The sequence below is a fragment of the Erithacus rubecula genome (assembly GCF_903797595.1).
Source record: "Erithacus rubecula genome assembly, contig: scaffold_143_arrow_ctg1, whole genome shotgun sequence".
NCBI lineage: Eukaryota > Metazoa > Chordata > Aves > Passeriformes > Muscicapidae > Erithacus > Erithacus rubecula.
Window position 1 is genome coordinate 144,875 of NW_027636155.1, and position 22,994 is coordinate 167,868.

The following is a 22,994-nucleotide window of genomic DNA, read 5'->3' on the forward strand; positions in this document are numbered from 1 at the left end:
TGACACCTCCCTGGACAGCTTGTGGGGTAGGAGGGACAACAAAGGAGTAGAGGGGGAGGGGAAAAAAAAGCCCCACCAATTTTATAAAAGTTAGTGATTAGAAGGACCTGGTCTCTTTGCCTGCAAACGCCTCAGCAGAAGCTTGTAGCAGCAGAGACACTGCCCACAAACAAGTAAGTATAATAATTTATTTTCTAAACTATTAAGCTGGTACATATATCAGAAGCTGAGACCTGGTATGTATATCTAGAGTGGGCTTGGAAAGTTGTTTTAGGTTTTAATTTTTTGTTGTTGTTTCAGGAAGAGCTTGTGAGCAATAAAAACACAGCCATTCTGCAGGAGTATTCTAAAGTTATCCATTTACTGCAAACACTGGCTTTCTAACTTAGCTTAATCACTCAGAACTCCTGCAGTGAGTGAGTGAATCCTCTGCCTAAAGGGACTAGAGCAATAATATACCTGCATTGCTTTCTGTGGTTTTGTTTCGTGTTTGTTTTTCCTTGTGGTGTACATAAATTTCTGTTTTGCAAGGAGAACAGATAATGACTGGAGAAGGCAGCTGGTGCTGACAAACATCAGTGCTGACAGAAATGCAATTATGTGTGTTTGTTGTGCAGCCTCTTCTGAAGCATTAGTATAGTGGTGCGGATAAGATTACTTGGCAAGGGAGTATAAGGTCTGCAGTGCAGGAAAACAAAGCCTGTACTTGTATCTGTAGGCTGTAACCTTTCAAGCTGTGAATAGCCAGTTTCAGGAAATTGCTTGACCAACTCAAATCCTCACTGAGTTTGTGATCCTCCATCACTTACTTAACTATCCCTTGTGCTTATCCAAAACTATTTAGTCTTCCTGAGACTAAATAACTGCTTCCCCCAGACTCCCCTGCTGACAATACAAGACTTGAATTCTCATGCACGTCTATCAGCAGTTTTTTACCTTCTCTGAGAAAAGTCGAGTCCTGAAAGAGAAGTAGCTTCTCACTAATAACACTTGCTACCAAGCAACCATCTTCTTGCCACTTCAGTCAAATCTAGCCATTCTGAGTACTCTGCGCTGACTGCAGAGGACAGGTCTCTGAGCATAATCTTCTTTCATAGTTGCTAGGGAAATGAAATAGGGATGCATTTGCTCAGGGCTTGAGTATAGCTCTGAGGCTAACGTGGGAATCAGCACAGAGAACTTCAGATCCTTCACCTAGGACAGGATGTTGAATCAAGGTCTCTAGACAAGAACATGAGGATAGGAAAAAAACTCAGAGAGCAAAAAACAGCCAAGCAATTTACAGATATATATGCCCCAAGGGACCTATGGAGATGGTGACATTAGAATGTCAATCAAAACATCTGCTGCTTTTTCTAGGTGACAGAAGTATGAGTATCTCTTTTTGTCCTATACCCTTGAGACTTTTTAGAATCCAGAAATGAAATTTTTTGCTAAACCAAAACCTTCTTCTCAGTGCAAAGATGATAGGAGAAACATTCTGATCTTTCCTGAGAGCTCCTTCATACCTACCAGAGGCATTACTTCCACCCTGACTCCTTAAAACACGTACTCTCAGGGAGTCACAGGGTAATTCAGGCTGAAAGGGACATGGGAGGTCAGCAGTCCAACCACCCCTTGCCCAAAGGAGGGTGAGACATGAGGTCAGACCAAGCTGCTCAGGGTTTGTTCAGGTGGGTCTTGGCAACCTCCAAGGATGGAGACACTGCAACCTTTTTTGTCAATCTCTTACATTGCTTGGCTGTTGCAACAGTGAAAAAAAATTATTGACATCCAGTCTGAATGTCTTTAGTTTCAGCTTGTGCCTGTTGTCTCTTACTGTCCCATCAGAGTGGTTCTGAAAAGCCCAGCTCTGTCTCTTTGGTCACTGTAGGTACTCAGGACTGCTGAGAGGTGCCCCTGACACCATCGCTGCCTGAGGCTGAATGAGACCCAACTCTGCAGACTTCTCACAGAGCAAGTGCTGCAGCCACTGACCTTCCTGGTGGCTTTTGCTGAGCTAGCTCACTACAGTCTGTCAGTGTTTTTCCTGTACTGCAGGAGTCCAACACTGGTTGCAGTACTCAGATGTTAACTGCAGAGTGCTGACCAAAGGAGGATAACCCATCTCTTCCCCTGGCTCTCCAGGCTGGACCCTGATCACACAGGATGCTTGGGCCCTTGCTGCTGGCCCCTGTTCAGCTCGCTGCCTGACAAAGCATTAGGCCATCCCCAAAGATCCCTCCTCCCACTAGTCCTGGGGGAATGGCTGCAAGGGCTCTGCACCCCAGGCAATGTCTGGGCATCTGTCTTGACCAGACTGCATGGTGCTTCTGTTGGCCTCTTCCCCCTGTGTCCAGGCCCCTCTGGATGACTGCCCATCAATCAGGCATATCAAGTAGTCCTGCCAGCTGTGAGTCTTCTGCTGCCTAGATAAGAATGTGCTCTGTCAGTAGGATGGGTCCAGGCTTGCCCAGCCGTTCATACCCATCTGTCTTCCCCACACTCAAGGAGTTAGACATATTTAGAAACAGCTTTTTAATGGAGCTCCACAGAGAAGTGAGGTCAGTAACCACAGATATCCACTATAAGGTGCCTAAGTCATTATGTGTCTGCCTCCTCTAAGCATACAAGTGTAAACGAGAAGTAAATTCAGTCAGGCTGACACTGTGCCTACATACAATAGGTTAAATTTTGGAATACTTTTCATTGTCCCTACCATCATATTTATCTGCTTATATATTCAGCTGCTTCTTCTTCAAACCCTGTTCTTTGGAAGCAAATCTCTTGTGTGCAGTTTTATATTGCTGACTGTCAGAGATGGTGCTCAAGGGCTGTGTTGTAGAGCTGTGTTTACTAGTAATTGAATAGGACACAGCCACATGTGTGGGATACAAACTATACTTTAAAACTTCAGTCCTGCACTTTTGCAACCAATTTTACAAAAGAAGGCAGTGAAGAGACCCAAGAGAAAAACTTCGAGATTCTGATCCAATCTTTTCCCATCTGCAAACCGGGACTCAGGTGAGCTTTATGTAAGATTAGAAGATGCTAGTCACATGAGGTTCTTGGATAGAAAAGACACCAATGATGTGTTGAAGTTTCTAAGTATTGACTGGAAGCGAAATGTAACATTGTTCCTTCTGCTATTCATCTTGAGTCTGCTCTTTGGTTCTCACTACTAGTATTAACAGGATCAAGTGATTGTGCTGCCATCACACATTCCCTCTCAGCCCTTCTTTCGTTGTGGTAGTTGAGAAAAACCCAAGATTTCAGCATGACGGTATTTAGTTTTACAACTGTGCTGTTCCCTGTCCCCACTTCTCCACCTCCTGCTGGCCACAGGATGGGGGCTGAACAAAGAAGTTTGTTTGCTTAAGGAGCTGTTGAAGCCTGATAAGCACTCCAGGTAGCTACAAAGCTGGGAGGTTTGTGCAGTTTTATTCCTTTGAGTTTGTTTTTTTTTTAATTACTACTTAAAAAAAAAAAAAATACATAAGCAGATACTACAAAGAGAATACATTGTATTCATACAATGTAAAATCAATGTGAAATCGCCTGAGTTTATGGCACTTAGCCCACAACTTAAAATGGGTAAATAAAAATAAAGCTTCTTGAACACCTTACTGGTGTGGCAACTCCCAGTTACTGTTACTGAGATCACAGTTCATTAGAACATTTTTCTTCCTGGAAAAGTTGTCAATTTAAACAGACAAAGCAGATAAAGACAAACAGACTTTGTTCTTGGAAGACTGAAATGAGCTGTGCAGCACTGGCAGCCTGGGTACGACTGGTTTTTTATCAGGACCTGTGAAGTGAGATATCCAGCTCTTTAAGAGAGGGCATGAATGCTTCTATGGATATGCTGAGAACTTACTCTTTACAATGTGTCTGTATGAAATGTTATTGAAGTGTAAGACTTCTCCATTCCTCTTCTGCCTGCTCCCCTGCTCAGAGCAGGACCTTGCAGCAGAGACACCCTTTCTGAATGCAGACACAAAGATTCTCAGAAATTATTCTTCTCACTAAAGAATCACAGAAAAATAAAATGCTAAATCAAGGGTACTAGAACATTCTGCACCTTTGAGCTATTACAAGGTTTACAATTGTTCTTTTGCCCTCATTTCTTCACCATTTTGGCTAGAAACACTGTGCCTTTTATTTCTCCCTGTAGCTCAGCAGAGCAGCTGGGAACCGCTCACCATGGCCTTAAAGATCATTCTGAGGAAACTTGGGACAAATCTCCACCTGCTCCTCACTGAGTGAGATACTTGCATAGAAAACATAATTTGCTGTATTCCAGTTAATCAGCCTGAAACTACACTTTGTTTTTTCAGACTCTCAGAGTACTAACTTGGAACAGCATTATTCACTGAAAACTCATACTTCCATATTTTGACAATATGCCTTGCAGGCTGGTTTTGGGTGATAAGCATCTACTTGTTATCTTTAGGCGAACACTGGGAATAAGTAAGATAAAGCAAACACTAGTCTCATTGTTTATTGAATTGCTGGAAAGGAAATTCATCCATCATAACATGACTGGAGCAACTGGTGATCTCGCAGTACAGCCAGCTGGATTCAATGCTACCTGGATACACCTCCTGGTGCTGTAACACCACTCCGAACTGCAACTCTAAAATTCTAACCCTGATTTAGCAATTCATTATCTTTGACCTTGAACAAGATCATATTCTTGCCAGAGCACAATTTTCCAGTCTTCTCTACAGAGACTCAGAACTAATGGAGTGATTCCTTATCATTTTGAATAACAACTGATTTAATAGTGGTGTGGCTTTAACTGAGGTGCTCACCACCAAACTATTATTACAGTAATCATAATAACAAACCTGTTTCCTCTTTTTAAAACACATCCAACACAGAAAGCAGGTGAGGGATAAGGAGAGTTGTAGGTGAACTTAGGTAGCTATGCAGCATAATCTACAGATTTTCAAATTTTTCTGAGTGAGCTGAAAAGGCCAAGAGCTGGGAGTGATGGAGCTGTGATCACCACAGCAGAATGATGGTTTCCAGAGTTCTGGCTACAGGATGGCATACTGAGAGAGGGGTTCAGCTAAGCCTATTTCACCAGGACCACTGCAAGAAGGTATTTCAGCCCTTTGAAAAGCAGGGAACTCTCCCTAATTTGACTAAGTCTTCATTCTGCACCCCTCCATCTTCCCTCTAAACCTAAAATGACTCTGTGGTATAGCCTTCAGCCATAAATCACGGACATGAATTTACAGCTGTTACCATACTGTAATGGCATTGTTGCCAGAAAATTTTGGCACCATTTGACATGCTATGTACCCTAGGGACTCTGTACCCTATCATGAGCAGCAGACAGACTCTTTATTGTTTCTCCCCATCATACCTTTCAGAAGGAAGGATAAGACAAGGATTCCCTGGCAAGACAGCATCTGTGTGCAGGGAAATAAGAAGTTGGACTTGACTGCCTACATGCTTATACAGGGAGAAATATTTTCTTGCCATCTCTGATGAAATGGGAAATGGCATGTTCTCACTCCTCTCTCAGGCAGAGTTTGGGAATAGAAAATGCAAACACTGTCCAGAGACCCGCCCTTTTGGAGACAAACATGGTATTTGAGATCTTATATGTTGTTTGAAATCAATTACTTTCTGCATTTACCACCCACTGATAAAAACACAGGTGTTGCCTTAGCTATCACATATGATAAGCTGAAGTAAGTCTGAAACAGAAAAAAATCTCTTCCAGGTCTATACACTCACAAAAGTAACTTGGACTATTCAGATGATCAGAGAAACTGTAATTTAAGGCCATATAACCAAAACTTTATTAAGACCAAGAATTTTGTCATATCAAGACAGAACCCAGACTCAGTAGTTGCAGCAGGTAACCCTTTACTACAACTCAAAGGATAGAAATGAGGGATAATTCTCCTAAGGCCCCATATCTTCTGTAGAGGAAGCAATGCACTGCAGTTCTGAAAGTAGCCATACGGAGAAGAATTACAAACCTAGGCAAAAAGTTGGGGATGGAAAGTCAATCAGACTCAGCAGCAAATACTGCCAACAGACGCAGGAAACAGAAGAGGAGCAGTGTTATGAAATGAGTAAAGGTAAGCAATGGAATAACTGGCATTCCACTGACAGGAACCAAGAAGTCTGAAGACTCAGAAATTTGCTTACTTGTTACTTGGTGCATGTTTTTATAACAGACTGACCTTCCTTTATTTTCTAAGCAAATTCAGGTAAAATGCAGAGTCTTTCCAAGTTTGGTTCTAGAATGATGTGGCAGGATGTGTCTCTTGCATTTCTTTCTAGTTTTTACAGACCCACCAAGCCTAGAAGAACTCAAACAGATTTCTGGTCATATTGCCTATGGACCAGACAAGCACCAAGAGCCCTGCAGAGGAAACATCCATTTGGTGTCAGTGTTCACAGCTTTCCCCAGAATTACTTGTAACAGTAATTCTCTTCCACAGCTAAGTCAACATGACTCACCAGTTCCCAGCGCTGTCTCCAGAGCAGAAGAAAGCTCTTGCAGACATAGCTCAGCGGATTGTGGCTTCAGGAAAAGGGATCCTAGCTGCAGATGAATCAGTAGGTAAGTTTTGGACATCAATCAGTTAGCAGTATGCAAGATGTTTTTTCCTTTTAGTTTTGCTTAATATTTGAAATCAGTGGAGTAGAAGAAAAACACTTAGAAAGTGTTGTCTGAGCAGAAACAATTCAGCCAGGCAGGACTGCAGCTACAACAACAAAAGTTTACAAAGTATGAGTTGAAAAGGGGAGCTCTGAACTGAAGTCCCAGTTCATTACTACTTATTGGGACCAGAAGGCCAGCCAAGCCTAGAATCTCTTTGTCTGGCCTTTGTCCACCTCACTAGGTACTATGGGGAACAGGCTGCAGCGGATCAATGTAGAGAACACGGAGGAGAACCGCCGAGCTTTCCGAGAGATACTCTTCTCTTCGGACACTTCCATCAACCAGAGCATTGGGGGAGTGATCCTTTTCCATGAGACCCTCTATCAGAAAGACAGCAGTGGAAAGCCATTCCCAGCACTCATCAAGGAAAAGGGCATTGTAGTGGGAATTAAGGTAAGCATCTGTATGTGCGAGGCTGGCACCATAATCCAAACCACATTCCACAGAAAATTATATTTAGGGCTACATTCTCTCCTGAAAAACACTGCACCCCCCCACCCCCCGCCAGTCGTCCCTCCCAACCCCCCCAAATTTTTGTCCTCGGTTTTAAAATTCTCTGCATTGCTCTTGTGCAACTAACTAGAGACACATTTGCACTAGATAATGGAACTTTCATACACCAATTCCCATCTACTCACCATCACTGCAAATAAATCTCTCCAAGCAGAAACCCAAATCTGATTCTTTCCACATGTGATAGAGTTCTTGAGCCATTCCATGCAGGCATCTATATACACACTACCCCTCCTCTTACCCAGTTCACTTCTTTTTCTTCCCTTTGGTCTAACATTTCCTTCCTTTGCACCCTGAACATATTAAGGTCCACATATTACTAACAGTCAGCTTTCAAAGGCAGACTAGACATAGGTAAGAAGGTAAGAATTAGATCAATTCCCACCTTTCTGTAACTCTTTCTGGTTTTTTCCACAGCTGGATAAAGGCACAGCACCTCTAGCAGGAACAAATGGAGAAACCACCATCCAAGGTAGGAGAGACCTAAGAAGCCTAAGCTATGGCCCATGCAGCAAAAGCTGTAGGGTGACTCACCTGAGACGCAGCCCTGGCTGGAGTCACAGTACTTTCCAGAGCTGAAGAGCAGATCTAAGTGAAGCACTGATCTCCTCTGCAGGGCTGGATGGGCTGGCTGAACGCTGTGCCCAGTACAAGAAAGATGGTGCTGACTTTGGCAAGTGGCGTGCAGTGCTGAAGATCACCAACACAACACCCTCTCAACTTGCCATCCAGGAGAATGCTAACACTTTGGCACGCTATGCCAGCATCTGCCAGCAGGTACCTCTTCTCCAGCAACCTTTCCTGAGATGCTGCTGCCCCTTCTCCCTGTTCCCTGTGATAACACATTAGGTGTTGAAAGGAGAATCCCTGCAAGGGTTTTGGGAAAGACAAGGAAGAAGGGCAGCACAGCACAAAGGAATAACACCGAAGTCAGGGCAAACAAGAAGAACAGTTTTACTTTCATAGCCCTAAAGAATCCCCTTTCTTTTCCTAGCATGGCTTGGTGCCCATCGTGGAGCCCGAAATCCTGCCCGATGGAGACCATGATCTCCAGCGCTGTCAGTATGTTACAGAGAAGGTAAGAAGAGATTCCTCCCTCTGTGCTCCCCCTCAAAATCAGTAGCTAAACTTTGTGAAGTTTGTGCTCACAGATCTCAAAGAGATTTGACCAAAAACATCCTTCATAAATGCATCACAAAAATGAGCAGCTCCTAGGCACATAACAAACTAATAAGAAATCCAAGTTTATTTTCCATGCTTTTGGATTTTCACTTCAATGATAATATAAGCATTTTCAATCTCAAAAAGATGTATCAGGACCAAACCAAATTACCTCAATCTCATCAGGGACAAATCCCTTAAATATGAAGAGTTGTATCCTGGTTATCTCAAAAGCAGTGGGGTCTCCACAACTGCAGCCCTGGAGATAAATTTCATGAAAAAGCAAAATTCAATTTCTTCTTGCTACAGTACCAAAAAATAAGGTGTCTTTCCACAGCAGGCTGAGATGAAGATCTGAGCAGAGGTCTATATTCAATCCTCCTGTTTTCAGGTTCTGGCTGCTGTCTACAAGGCTTTGAATGATCATCATGTGTACCTGGAGGGAACACTGCTGAAGCCCAACATGGTGACCGCTGGGCATTCCTGCTCCAAGAAGTACACCCCTCAGGATGTAGCCATAGCAACAGTCACTACTCTCCTTCGCACCGTTCCTGCTGCTGTTCCTGGTGATTGCTGTTTAATTCCTATCTCTTATTCCCACTCTCTCTCCTACCTCTGACATGCCTGCTCCTCTGGTAAGTGAAGGTCAGGGATTGAGGTGGCTAGAACACTCTATTTCTAAGCCTCAAAACCTCTTTCTTGCAGGAATCTGCTTCCTGTCTGGAGGTCAGAGTGAAGAGGAGGCTTCTCTCAACCTGAATGCCATGAATCAGTCCCCTCTGCCTAAGCCTTGGAAACTGACCTTTTCCTATGGGAGAGCTCTGCAAGCCTCTGCCTTGGCTGCCTGGTTGGGCAAAAATGAGAACAAGAAGGCTGCTCAAGAGGCCTTCCGCAAGCGGGCACAGGTATGAGGCTTCCCACAGCACGGAGAAAAGGTAGTTTGCATGAAGGGACACATGCTGTCACCTTCCTAAGGCTGCTCTTGATCCCACCCCTCCTGGCACTTCATGTTCACCAGGGTTGTTACTCTGTTATTTCTGTCTTGCTTGGTTACTCCTGCTGGTTGCTCTTTACACATCTGCCTTTCTTACCACATGCTGATTGTTTCTCCCTCTTTTTTTTTTTTCCCCTTCTTTTTCAGATTAATAGTTTGGCTTGCAGGGGACAGTATGTCCTGTCGGGGAAGACTGATGCAGCTGCCACGCAGTCACTGTTCACTGCCAGCTACACCTACTGAAATTGCAGGAGCCTTCCTTCCTCCTGTCTCTTCTCACACAGTGGAAGATGTTCAGAAATGAAAGAAAAACATAGAAATCTAATTTCCCTTACCCTACATCAAACTGGAGATAGAATGGCTTGGCTTCCTCTCCACCCTTCACTCCCACAATTTACCAAGGGGATATTCTTTTTTCATTTGCACATTCCAAGGAAAGGGAATTCTTTCCAAACAACAAACAACAGCTGCCAATGAATCACGAACCCACCATCCCTTAGTCTGAAACTCAGCCCCTGGAATAGCAGGCAGATTCAGTAGTTCCCTAGCAATTCAAATAGCTACCCCTTCCCATTACCACATTTTGCAGCCACAATCCTCAATTATAAAACCTGAATATGTATTCAATCATATCAATAAAACAGTAATTGAAAAAAAATCTCTACCTCACAATTTTTTGTGTAAACTTTACAATATCTTTCACAGATTAGTGGTTTTTGGTAGTCCTTGCAAAGAGTGAGTCACAAAATGTTACAGCTGGTGAGCTTGGGAAACTCTGAGGATATGAAAGGTAGATAACCCAATAGTGACACAGCTGGGGAGGTTAATCCTGCTGACAGAAGTCTGGCAGACACTGAAACACTTAGGATATGTAAACAACAAACAGTGCTCAGGAATCAGGCCACAGAAACCACGTTCAGAAGCATCTCATGTCTCTGGAGAACCACTGTTGGTGAGATGAGGCTGCTGCACACTGTGTTAGGGTTGCCAATGTTGAGTCACAGCTGTGCAAAAACTGTCCTGGTAAATCACCTTTACAGTGGTGTTTTCCACAATAATTAACACAAAGCATGCATGAAGGCATCTTGGTCTACCTGTTGTGTAGCTTGAATAATGAGGCTGATGTTGCAGACCAATGGTTTGACCTTTGGCAAAGTTGCTGTGCCCTTGTCATAGGCATAAGCTTTGTTAGCTAAAGTCAGATGATTGTCATGAAAAAAAGGCACAAATGGCAAAAACAGCAAGCCTAAGATTACTAAGAATATTTGCCTGGCTACAAGCTACACCAATCAACTCATGAGGCCTTGGAGCAGCCCCCCTAAACAGCCAGGGCCAGGCGTTTTTTCCAGGTCACCTCTCTGCTGCCTGCTCCTCTTGGCCACTGGCACTCGCTGCTTCTGCCAACACATAGAGGGAAAACAGGCAAAATGACCTCCTCATGGCCTCTGTGTTAGTAACCAGTGTGTCACACGGGCAATAAATAAACAGCTAAAATCCTTCATGTGGATCCAGTCACTGCATAATTAAGGCTTGCATTTAGTCTCTTCTGACAATGAATGAAGAGGAAGTAATTTGTCAAAAAGCTCTAGAGGCTGATGCTAGCATTAGGAATAATGTCTTTCCTGCTTCAGCTGTGGTCCCCTGGGCCTCCACACACCTGAGTTCAGTGAAACCTCTGCTCTTGATGAGCAGCATCCTACTGATACTCTGATCAAAGGTCAGTCTCAGAATCCTTTCCATTAGAAATTATCTTAAAAATAATATTTTCCAACCCCTCCAATTCCATCCTCCCTGGCATGGGCAGGGGCAGCTTCCATTAGACCAGGCTTCTCTGATCCCTGTCCAAATCTGGCCTTGAACATTTCCATGAATGGGGCATTCCCAGCTTATCTGGGCAACCTGTGTTAAGGTCTCACTGCCCTCACAGGAAAGAATTTATTCCAAATATTTACTCTTCCCTCTTTTAGTTTAAAACTACCCCTTCCCTGCCTTGTACTGTCACTCTCTGTGTTGAAAGTCCCATTCCCTCTCATTTATAAGCCACCACCAGCACCAAGATTACCAACATTTTCCCCTTATTTAGTTATTTTAGGAAATAAAGGAGTTAATATTCATTGACTACAAGTTACCTAGTTTTAATAATTAGTAGTATCCTGTCTGCTGCTGGTTAATGATCCTCTCGCTTCTCATGCTAATTAGTCTGCATACTCAGTCCTTCTCTTCAGCCAGTGATTTCTTGAATCGCTGCTCATGGAGTCGATGGCCTTGATCTGCCCCTTCTGCAATTATCTTTTACCCAGCCAGAGCTGATTCAGCACAACTGCTGCATTGGCTTTGTTACTTTGTGCCTTGTCTTGGGGGTTCTGCCAAATGCCCTTGTGCCCATCAATTCTGCATTCTTTGTGTCCTCCATCCGAAGTGCATTGTCTTCCCAAGCCCTGTTAACCTAGCCTAAGTCTGAGGACACTGAAGCCTGTCAAGACCTTAAGAAGGTATTCAGCCAACAAGTAATTTGCCTTTCCAATCACTTAGAGCTTGTTACTACTTTCTGTTACACAGACAAAATCTCCCTTCCAGTCCAGAAGGCTTGAAAGCCCACAAACATGAAAGAACGCCTTTTCCTAAGGAAATTTTCACGCATTACGTTTCCCATCGAGGGGATTGACCTGAGGAGCCGGACTACATTTCCCATGAGGCTTTGCGGGGCGCGACAGGAAATGCGTCATCCTCGGTGGCCGTGGGAAGGCGCCCGGTGGCTCCCCATCATGGCGGCGGTGCAGGCGCTGCGGGTGGCGGCGCGGTGGAGGCCGGGGCTCGGCCCCGGCCCCGCGGGGCTCAGAGCGTTCTGGAGCGGCCACAGGTACCCGCAGGGCAGAGCGTGAGTGGGGGGTGGCTTCTGGCCTTCTCCGAATGCTGGGCCTTCAACGGCCCTTAGCCCGCTAGAGATCACTTAGCCCGACACCCCCTGAACAAGTCCCTCAGGATTTGTCTTGCTAAAACGCTCTTTTTACTCAGATCAATGAAGTAGGTGGGTGAATGATTGCTCTGTAGAGGCAGCCAGTGTGGGGAGCAGCATTTGGGGAAAGCCTGTCCACTTCTGGATAACAGACCTGATGAGTCCATGGATGTGTGAAGTGTCTGGTTTGAGTGGTTAAAACGCTCTGACTCTGTCTTGGGTAGCCCAGAGGCTGAAAATGTTTCTGTTCTGTTGCCAGCGGGAAGGAGGAAAGAGAAGTAAAAGCAGACCGAGCAGTTCCTGAGAAGGAGGAGAGGAGCAAGCCCAGTCCGATCTGCCCCCTGCCACGCAGCCGGAGTTACTTCCCTCCCGAGGACCTGCAGAGCTGCCTCGAGTCCCACGTCAGGGAGGTCTTTGGGCCCTCTCTGCCTGAGGACTGGCAGCAGACTCCCCTGCAGGACAACAGGCTGAAGCACCGCCTGCTGGCCCGGCTGGCAGCAGAGCTGGGACACGCTGTCCCCAACTCCCAGCTGCACTGGATGCGCCGTGCCGGGGACGTCCTGGGCTTCTATCACACCCCCATGAAGGACGGGAGCAAGATCGATGAACTCGAGGCTGCAGAGCTGCCCCCAAACTTGAAAATCATCTGGCAGCACTGAGTCCCCCCATGGAGCATCCCTGGGGTGCCTGGTTTGTGCTGCAGGGCAGCAGCAGAGCCCTCTTGTTGGGGTGAAATCTGTTAATTTCACTTATAAAGGTTCACTGAAATCTCTTCACTCAGTTAACAGTGAAGTCTCCAACAGCGCTACAAAATCAGCTGCTGTCCAGGCATCTTGTCCAATTCTACAGTGTCTGCTAAGAGCCTGTCAAGAGTTTGTTAAGTTTATTCAGTTCTTAAATTAAAGGTGTTAGTTTTTCTTCCATGTTGGCTATGTGTTTAGTTTTTGTTCCCATTTAACTGGTGATGTAAGTCTGCTTTTAATCAGAGGAGACAAGCAGAGAAGTCAGGAGGATTAAGAAATAAATGGTCTGAGAAGTGCATAGTACCTTACAAGTGTTTTCTGTGAAAAAAGTTGTTTCCAGTGAGGTTGAGAGTCTGTGTGATTTTATTCTGGGAATAATCCAGAAATGTCCTGGTTATACCACTCCAAGCCCTGAACCCTTGGTCCCCTGGTTTCTTTTAGTGTGCAATGTGTGAAGCACACTCAGGCACTGCTGCTTCTTTGTGTTACATTGCACAGTTTCTTAACTGAGAGACTTCTCAAGTGCTGCTTTCTTCTCAAAACCTCTGAAGAAATTTAAGAAATACTTTCTTTTCTCCTTTTGACTCTTGGAGAATGACCAAGTAGTGTAAATATACACCTACATGTTCCACTGTTGGGTGAACTGGGGCTGTTTCACTGATCACCATAAAAGTTGAATATTCACAAATCCCTTCTCTGTAGTTATGGGAAACCACCGTGTGACAAGTGGTGTCACCTTGTTGGCTTAAAAGGCTGTTTGGGAGCAATGGATATTAAGTTACTTTTTCACGTAATTATGTCCTTCCATCAAAACCAGAGGTAGCTGCACCTCCTTGTTTCCTTTTTAACACTCACTATCTAAGAAAACACTGAGTTGTAGCTCATTCTGCTCATTCTCCTTTCTTTATCTCTCCCAGGATGTAACTTTGATAGATCAGAACAGAATTGTGATCAGAACAGAATGAAAAACTGGACTGGGAATTGGGACAGGCAAGAAAGGAGCTCGACAGCAGCTTGTCTCATGTTTTTCTGTGTCTGAGTTGAGTCAAACTGCCATTTCCCTGATCTCAGACATAACAGTCCCTTAGAGGTGCAGACCTTCCATCAGCACAGGGAGCTGCAGGGACTGGAGCACAAGGGAAGAGGATCACACATAGGTGTTTGAAATGCAAAGCATTTAACTGCTTGTAGTAAGCTGAAAAAGCAGAAATAAGACATGACATCAAAGTCACAGCACCTGGGCTGTGGAAGGTGCTTAATCACTTTATCCCTGGGCTTTTATCACTTAATTTGAATTGAATTATAAATAAATAAAAGCCCTGCCCATGCATCTTTCTTTGTTTTAGGCCAAAGCAGTAGTGAAGATCAGAAGAAAGTATATAAAAGCCAGCATTGGAAGGTATTTTTTAACAAAATTATTCAGAACAGATTTTTCCCTTTGGAATTTTGATTACAGCTGTAGTGAGGGACCCAGAACCCTTAGCTCCTTATGGCCACAAAAAGCATGGCCCAAGTTTGATCCTTGTATTCTTCAGCCAGAAGCAGACATCAGTAGAGTAAGAAGAAGGAAGAAACACCACAGGACCAGAGACAGACATTCCAGGTTTTCTTTGTGTCGTAGGCAAATGAAAGACTGGCTCAAGTGTTTGCTTTCTTGATAATTTTTTTTTATTCTGTTTTGGAAAAAAATATACAAAAAAAAAAGCCAGAAGAATCAACATGGAAATGTGAGGTAAACATTCCAGTAAAAGTACAGAGGCTCCATTCTTTAAAGGACACACACAGCAGTTATCACCATGCTAGAAGAATGAGATGCAGGAAAATCCTAGAAACAGTGAAAAATCATTTAATGAAGCCTTTGTCCCTAACCACTGCAAATGGGCTTTTTTTTTTGTTGTTCTTCCCACTCCCAACCCATACTTAATTGTCTTTATAATGCTTAGACAAAGTTGTTAAATTGTAAAATAGCAGTTTTGATATAAATTCTGTATGGCAGAATTTACAAAAAATGCAGATTGTTATTATGGACTCAGCTTCTTTCTTTTTTTCTATCTCCTTCCTTTCTTCCTTCCTTTCTTTCTTTCTTGTCTCTCTTGTCTTTCTTTCTGTCTTTATTTTTTCCTTGACTTGTCAAAGCCCCCCTCAGGAAAAAAATACATTTTGGGTGGCAAAACTGGTTTCTTGGCTATGCCAATCTGAATGCCAAGGAATGCTGCCCTGGTGAAGGAGTGGTGTCACTTTTCCTTTGCACCAGTGTCACTGTTACCCCACAAATCCATGATGAAGTGATAAAAACTTGAAGCGCAGCCTCAGCCCTGCAGTGGTGGCTGTATATCCCCATAGTCAATTCCTGAAGCCAGGTTTCACTGGGAGCTTTAGCTGGGCCTCGGGGAGGAATGAGGATCTAGGGAGATGTTATAGTCAGCTCACATGCTATCAGCTACTATTGTAAATTTTGATGTCTGGTCTGTCTATATTGCAGACCAAGGATGCTGTTTTAGTTATTTTTCAATAACTGGCACAATCACCCACACCAGAACAATCAGGCTTTGATTCAGTGAGGTGCTTAAGGACATGCTTCTAGTCTGGAAAATGGGTGGTAACTGAAATCCATTAACTCCTAGGGAATACTTAAGCAGCTCACTGAATCAAGGATGGATTTTTGTTTCTCGTCAATAGAATCATTCAGGTTAGATTCCTGATTGCTGTTATTTTAATATGAATTAAATATATGCAACTACTTCAAATCCATGCTGAGTTTACTCAAGTAAGAATCTGACTCAGCACTTCTTATGGTAAGAAAAGGTAAAAGTGATTTTTTTTTCCCCAAGATATATAAATTCGAAACTGAGAAGAAAAAAAATCGTGTATAAATACCACATAACAACATCAACAATTCCATAGATGTAGTTTCTCAGTGCACACTTTAAACAAGAAAAGGGTTTTTTTTTGTTCTTTTTCTGTTTTGTTTTTAAAGTCTGGCATAATAATATTAAAGCTGACAAAAAATCAGGGCAAGCTACATCACTTCCTCATACAAAAAAAGTACAAAACATTAGCCTCTAACTAGACATAACATAATACTGGTCATCACAGTTAGACATTTAGTAACTGTGTGTCTTGGAGTATTTTACTGGAGGGTAGTAAAAAATAGCTTCAGCTGCCGATCTCCCATCTCAGGTTACTTCAGTCATAGAGGCAGAGTGATTCTGCAAAGAGGAAAAGGCAAACACATGAATGTTTGTACACAACAGTCTGGCACTGACATACCCTACTAGTGTGCAAACGGGAAAAACCCTCACTCATAAACACTGCAGTGTAGATGTATGGTCAATAATTATAATTTAAGAAAATTATCTTGTTGATTTCTGGTGGACATCAACAGCTTAAGTCCAGTCCCTACATGCACTTCACAGTCCAATAGCTGACTGGACAAAATTTTTGTCACAGCTCATGAGTATTTTCACCCTTCTGTCTACACAACACAATGTGGTATATAAGTAGCACTTAGTTTCTGGACTATAAACCCATAGAGAGAGCATCTAATGCACACAGTTCTGCAGATTTAGTGGAAAGTCTTCCAGTAAATCTGTGCCTAATAAAAATTGACTCTTCAATTAAGCAAAGTATTTCTAGACATTAGAAACAGTATTATCGCCATTTTTAAAAAAATTCCTCTTTTCAGTGTATTTCACAAGGAATGTAACAAAACTTGCTATTGATCTTGCCACACATCATATGTGACAGGCCATCAATAAAGGAAGTATGATTTAAATTAATAATTTAATTAATATTAATATATTATATTAATAATATAATAAATTACACCAGTGCATTTCAGATAACTCATAAACTACAGTTTATCCTTGTTCCCAGAATTTCCTGGCAGGTGGCATTTACTTGTCTGTTTTGAAAGTGCTGGGTATGATGCAGTCATACCAACACAAGCCATTTAAAGTTAGTAGTTTTAACAGAAGCACTATCAATATTTATGTTCCCAGAAACTATTTTTTTGCAGGCTTGAAAGAATGCTAATATGATGACTTAGAGATAGAAAAGAGTATATTATTTCTTCTTATCATAGAAGATAGTGAACAGTAACAAGGATAAAAAACCTAATCTCTGTATTATCTTTGAGGACAGATAGTTTATCCTCAGGAAAGAGTAAATCCTTCATAAATCCCAGAAGTTTCCTGGAATGTAATTAGGCAGAATTATTTTTATTTTTCTTTCAGTTTTCTATTCTTCTAAGCAAAAGTTTGTGAGGCGTGTGAAATCCTACTTCTTTAGCTGTGGATATGTAATGGGGGCAGATGATCTACAGTATTTGGTAGCTTCAGGGATAAATGCCTTAAAAAAACCTCTGCTGTGATGCAGATTCACTCTGTTCAATGGGCTTGAAATTACTCCTGTGTAGTCAGGTACAAAACTACTTTTTACTCTGATGCAACAGAAAATTTGCTTGGTGATGGTCTGGGTAAGAGCTTCACAGTACCTGTGCACTCAGTGTCTCCAGAGGACTTTCCACCCTGGGAAAAGCCATTAGTGGCATTCCTCGTGGGTCTTCAGGCTTCGGTTTAGAAGGAGCTGCATGACTGCCCTTAAAGTTATGGACAACACATATCCCCTGTGTAATGCAGAAAAAAAACCAGAGTGAGGTCCTCAGGAAAAACCTAGAGGGAGAATTAGCAGGCGGGGCACAACTGAAAGAATTTGACCTGGGTTTGGTTCAAGGCATCATCTGTCTCAGCCCTGGGCTGCAGTGTGTTTACTGACACAGCTGGGCATGGACTGCCTTGGTGATGAACCATTCTCACCCTTTTCACATTTCACACTGGACACAGCGGAGACACCCACATATACCTTATCCTCCCAGAACAACAGACTACCCAAATTATGCCCTTTACTGGCCAAGTACTCCCTTCAAACTCTGACTTTGCCACTTCAAAACAGTGAATGTGGTTGGCTGAATCTCCCTCACATCTGGATGACACCTCTGAGCACCATTCCTGCATGCTTCCAGAATCAACACTGTAGTGTTTATCCTACAAATCCCTTGCTTATGCATGACCAGACTCATAGCACCCACATGGTGATGATGATGCCAGTAACAACAGCCATGCATGGCACTGGGTAGCTTGAGAAGACATGGTGGAAAAAAGGGTACACAGGAGCTGACACGTTTTGCTGGTGGAGTGATTCCTGTAGTCAGCTCCTTGCTGGCTGTTCCCCTTCACTGCCACAGACCCAAGCAAGAAGCAGGTTGCAGTTTGGGTGGGTTCTGTGCCAGCAGGACTGGTGCCAGGGATCTGACAGTATCTCTCTGGGGAGATCCCTTCCACCACTGAAATTCAGCTTGTGACACTTGTAGAGTGCCAGAAGGTCTGCAAGGCTAAAATACAGCTGGGGACAGGCTGTCAGTGTCACCAGCAGATACTGGGAGCACAGACACTGTCCAGACCTGATAGATAGGGCAACTGCCTCTTAAATAGCATGGGTGAGATTTAAATTGCCCTTCCCATTGGGAACCAGACAAACTATTCACATTAATGTCAAGGAGATTCAAGTCAGAGGCTGTAGAAGTCTTTTTATCTGAAATGAGCACAGGAATAAATGATGCTTGAAGGTCTGTTGTCGTTTTTTCAAGTACAGAATAGAAAAAAAAATCAGTAACAGGACAATCGAGATTTAAGGGATCTTTGAAACTTAATCCCTCCTGATTACAGGGATAAAGTGTCTGTTGCTATGCAGTGGATAGCATATTTTTGAAGCATATTTTGATTAAATGGAACCAGGCACATTTCATGGTAATAGTGAGAATGACCTGGACAGCTTGCTGTGTGAGCAAATCCTCAGCAAGAGAGCCATCACCAAACAAAACATTTAAACCACACAGCCCATAGGAGAGCCAGTTACACCCAGAGTCTGGAGAGTCTCCTCCTAGATTTTGTGGGAAGGTCTTTGATGCATTTGAGTATGTTTGGTTGTCCTTTGAGGGGGCAACAAGTTAAGCTTGACTCTAAAAGCTGCAATTTATCCTGACCTTCCCTTCTATTACACTTCTTTTGTGGTCTGAAACAAAATGGAGAACCAGGATCACAGCACAGAAGCCCCAGAAACACCCTGTACCTCACACTTTTGCCAGATACAAGCACACAGAAGGGTTTGGCAACACAGAGAAGGAGTCTCAAGTACACCCTCCTTTTGATATTGAAATCTACACCACCTTTTGCAGCATTTTCCAGAACTGATCAAGTAAGAACGTGTAATTAAAATAATTGAAATATATAAAATGTACAAATGCTACCAAATTAGACTTACCAACTAATATGAATCTGATTAGATATTAGGATTTTCTTTGATAATACTTTTAACTAGATGGGGCTAGAATTAGATCTTGCAGGCTACAAGTGATCACAATTTGTGTTTGTTTCTTTTTTTTTAAACTGTGGTATTTTAAAAGGAGCACAGAAGGACTGATGGACTTACCAGAAACAAGGCTACAGCACTCCCCAGGATGAAGCCTGCGATCACATCCGAGCAGTGGTTTCGATACTCAGACACTCGATTTAGCCCGGTGAGGAAGGCAGCACAGAGGGTTCCCAGACACAGCACGGGCTTGGCTAGCCTGCTACTCTTTGTTTTAATTGTGCTTGTGATGTACATCTGTAAGAAAGGGCAAACCAAAAATAAAAAGGGGTTCCACCAGAAATGCATCTTTCCCACCTGGACAAATCCTAAACCAGAAAGGATGTGACAAACTCTGTGTTTCATTTAAAAAAAAAAAAAAAAAAATAAAAGACACTGGGAAAATGGAGGAAGAGGTTTCAGGTAATTCAGGGAACACTTTTAAGAGTACAAACCCAGTACTGTTAAATGATGTGAAATATCCTCTTGCATTTATATACTGGACATTTTCTGAGCAGGCTCGGCTCTAATGATTTTGTGCAAGTCCCAACTTGTATGGTGGCAAACACACTCTGAATGCACATGACTAAATGTTTGCAGAAGGACTCAGGAATTCATGCTTATACTCCTGCAGAAACTGTAATGTGCACAAGATGGAGTGCTTAGAATCTATATGAACTAACAGCTCCAGTTTCCTAGAGAGTGTTAAGGAACAGAGAACACTTGAGAGAAACCATTCCAGCAATTTCCCCTGCAAGATGAAAGGAAACACACAGTACAAGAGGTTTCTTTCAAAACAAAGTTGATTTTGAGAATGCAATTCCAGACCATGAAGTTTTACTGTTCACCAAATATTTTTTAATGAACCCCACATGTTTCTGGCAGTTTGTTGGGAATATTTTTAATACATTCTGACAGAGAGTAAAAACGTATGGGTCACAGTTGGTAGCCTGTCATTAGTTCCAGAGCCACAAACTAACAAAGATGAAGCAAACTAAACCCTGGTGGCAAAGCAAGTCATTAAAATCCTTTTCAGCCAACAAGAATGTAAGCCCGCATGACTACCAAAGCTTTGATAATTTGAGATGTTCCTACTTGCTTTGTTCCTCCCACCTGAACCCGACTGCAGCAGATGCCTTGTGACACCCAACAGTGAGCGCTAGGCGGCAACCTTGCCCCAGTCTTGGCTGGCAGGTTAAGCTGCACCTATCACCAAAACTCACACTGTTCTCTGGAAACAATAGGGAAAAAATATAAGATCACTGACACTGCGTGAATAATTACCACCCACCCTTTTGCCCTGTGAACTCCTACTCAATTTAATCGAGCAATAGGGAGCCAGATTGCTTTCCTACTCCCCACCGAAGCACTGCTGCTATTTGCAGGTCCACAGGAAAACCCATCTCTGAAATAAGAATGCAGACCTGCTGCGACAGCTTCAGGGAACAGCCCACACGTGCTTGTTTGCTTACAGGTATGGGAAGAAGCTGGATTCTTGGGTTACCCACGTGGGAGGGTTCTCTTTGTCATAGATGGGAAGTATCCGTAATCGGAGTTTCACATGTCTCGGCAAGAAAATGTAAATTTGTAGTAAAAAGAATATTTTTAGCAAGAAGGGTAATCAACGATGCTAACAGATTGCTGAGGGAAATCTGTTAAACCCTCATGAAGAGGGTTTTAAACAAGACCAACTGTTTTCCCAGAAGGTGGGCTCCATCATCCCTAAGTCACACACCATGTTCAGAAAACTGGGAGAGCAGCTCCATTCTGATCAGACTTCCCAATCACTGAAGCTTGACCTTTATCGTTCAGGCCCAAAAGCCAATACATTTTTTAGGATTCTCACAGTGTCTACCCACGTTGAGAGCATGGTTTCAAAGATTTGTGCAAGAGACCAAAATCTCAGTCAAAGCTACTTACATTCGGCTTCCTACGTACAGCAAGTGTTTCTGAGAATTTGCCACAATGCTATCCATAGAGTAAACTTATTTACAGAATTCTAAATGTTGAAACCAGAGAGGAAAAAAGACAGGAATATAAAAACATGTCCAGAACATATTAAAAATAAACTACACATGATTTAACTATATAATCGGCCTCTTCACCATTTTTGCTGTGATCTTATCAGTACACTCCAGTAATGTATTTAGCAATACGCAGGGTGTGATAGCAACATTCATCCCATGTGATTACTCTCCCATCTTTTTCAGACAGACAAAATCATAGACAAGGAGGCTTTTTGTCTGCAGGTTTAAAAGACACATATATTTTTATTTATATATGCAAATATATGCATGTATTTAGAACATGTCATATCTATAATTAGAAAGGTAGAGTGGAAGAAATCTGTCTTGCCCCTTCAGCAAAAAGTGAGGAGATTTGTGACAGTTTATTTTTCTTAGAAAATTAAAAATTTCATACCAACATTGCAAAAAAAGTCTGTGTCCTAGAAGTTTTATGGACAATCTTTTCTTTTAACATAGAGATTCCAAAAGTAAAAGAGTAACAGAGCATTTGACAATGATGCTTAGTGCAGCTGCTCATGGTGCCAAGGAATTAATCAGGATTGCAGCAGTATTTGCTATTCAGAATTTCCAAATCTTGGAGGATTCATGTACAGGTGCAGAGACCCAGAGAGGCTGACTTCAGTCATGAGGTGGATTGTGGTGGTGCATCTCTCTCCTCCCCTGGCTGTGCTATGAGCTGAGAAATGCTCATTAAGCCTCAGCTTTGACAAACTGCACCTGGACTAATTCCCTATCGAGTGTATCAGAAACACTGCCTGTTCCCCAGATCTAATAGGTGTCTAACAAGCACCTGTTTTTTTAAGAACAGCCTTGGAAACTTGTTTTTCTTCCTGCTTGAGTAACAACCAAAGTGGTTGTTATCATATTTTTTTAAAAGAACCTTCATAAAAAGTTACTGACTGATATTGTGGCTATGATGGAAAATCACCATAACTGAAACCCACTCTTGTGAGGTCCCCTAAACAAAGGTCCAAAGGGAGATCTTTTTGAGCTCATGACTCCCAGAAGACAAGAGGGTAAGACGATAAGGGTGTATGTCTCAAACACTGATAACCAGATGGCCGTGGAACCAGCCAAGGACTGGTGGAAATAACAGACAAGAATTGTTAGTAATAACTAAGGACTGTTGTTATTAACACGGCCATGAAGAATATCATGTTTATGCTGGAGAAGGGGGGGCAGAGATAGTGCATTTTTCTGTGACAAGGGGGGGCAGAGATAGTGCATTTTTCTGTGACAAACAACTACTACACAGCACAGGAAATGGGCACAGACTATGCTAGTGTGGGATTAAAACTACCCAAGACCCCTGAAGCCCTCCACCCATTTCCAGAAAGACTGGAAGAATGAACTGCACATGATAATAAATTTAGACAAAGTAAGAAACCCATATTTGAGGTGAAGAAACCTGCCCATGAAAAAGCAGTGCCCCCAGGACCTTGGACAGGTTATGGGCTGGGCCAAAGCAGGTGGATCAATGCTGAAACCAAGACTGACATCCCATCAGCTGGATTCATGCTGA

General features: G+C 42.9%; 3 protein-coding genes across 8 annotated transcripts in view; 2 read left to right on the top strand and 1 right to left on the bottom strand.

Moving 5' to 3' along the window:
* On the top strand, positions 1–9,996 carry LOC306815493 (fructose-bisphosphate aldolase B). The gene is made up of 9 exons (XM_079332051.1): positions 1–173; positions 6,447–6,568; positions 6,852–7,063; positions 7,601–7,655; positions 7,800–7,960; positions 8,178–8,261; positions 8,736–8,910; positions 9,050–9,249; positions 9,486–9,996. The coding sequence occupies exons 2-9, from the start codon at positions 6,457–6,459 to the stop codon at positions 9,579–9,581; spliced, it is 1,095 nt and encodes a 364-aa protein (XP_079188177.1). The 5' UTR covers positions 1–173; positions 6,447–6,456; the 3' UTR covers positions 9,582–9,996.
* Positions 9,997–12,059: 2,063 nt separating this feature from the next.
* Positions 12,060–13,217, top strand: MRPL50 (mitochondrial ribosomal protein L50). The gene is made up of 2 exons (XM_079332052.1): positions 12,060–12,198; positions 12,554–13,217. The coding sequence occupies exons 1-2, from the start codon at positions 12,104–12,106 to the stop codon at positions 12,951–12,953; spliced, it is 495 nt and encodes a 164-aa protein (XP_079188178.1). The 5' UTR covers positions 12,060–12,103; the 3' UTR covers positions 12,954–13,217.
* A 1,465-nt stretch (positions 13,218–14,682) lies between these two features.
* Positions 14,683–22,994, bottom strand: part of PLPPR1 (phospholipid phosphatase related 1) — a 121,795-nt gene continuing 113,483 nt past the window's right edge. For all 6 annotated transcript variants that reach the window (XM_079332060.1, XM_079332056.1, XM_079332061.1 and 3 more), the window contains 3 exons: positions 19,527–19,703; positions 17,533–17,664; positions 14,683–16,246 (listed from right to left, as the gene is read on the bottom strand). In XM_079332060.1, the coding sequence (XP_079188186.1) occupies positions 16,214–16,246; positions 17,533–17,664; positions 19,527–19,703 (342 nt within the window). In that variant the 3' untranslated portion in view covers positions 14,683–16,213. The remainder of the gene's footprint in view (positions 16,247–17,532; positions 17,665–19,526; positions 19,704–22,994) is intronic.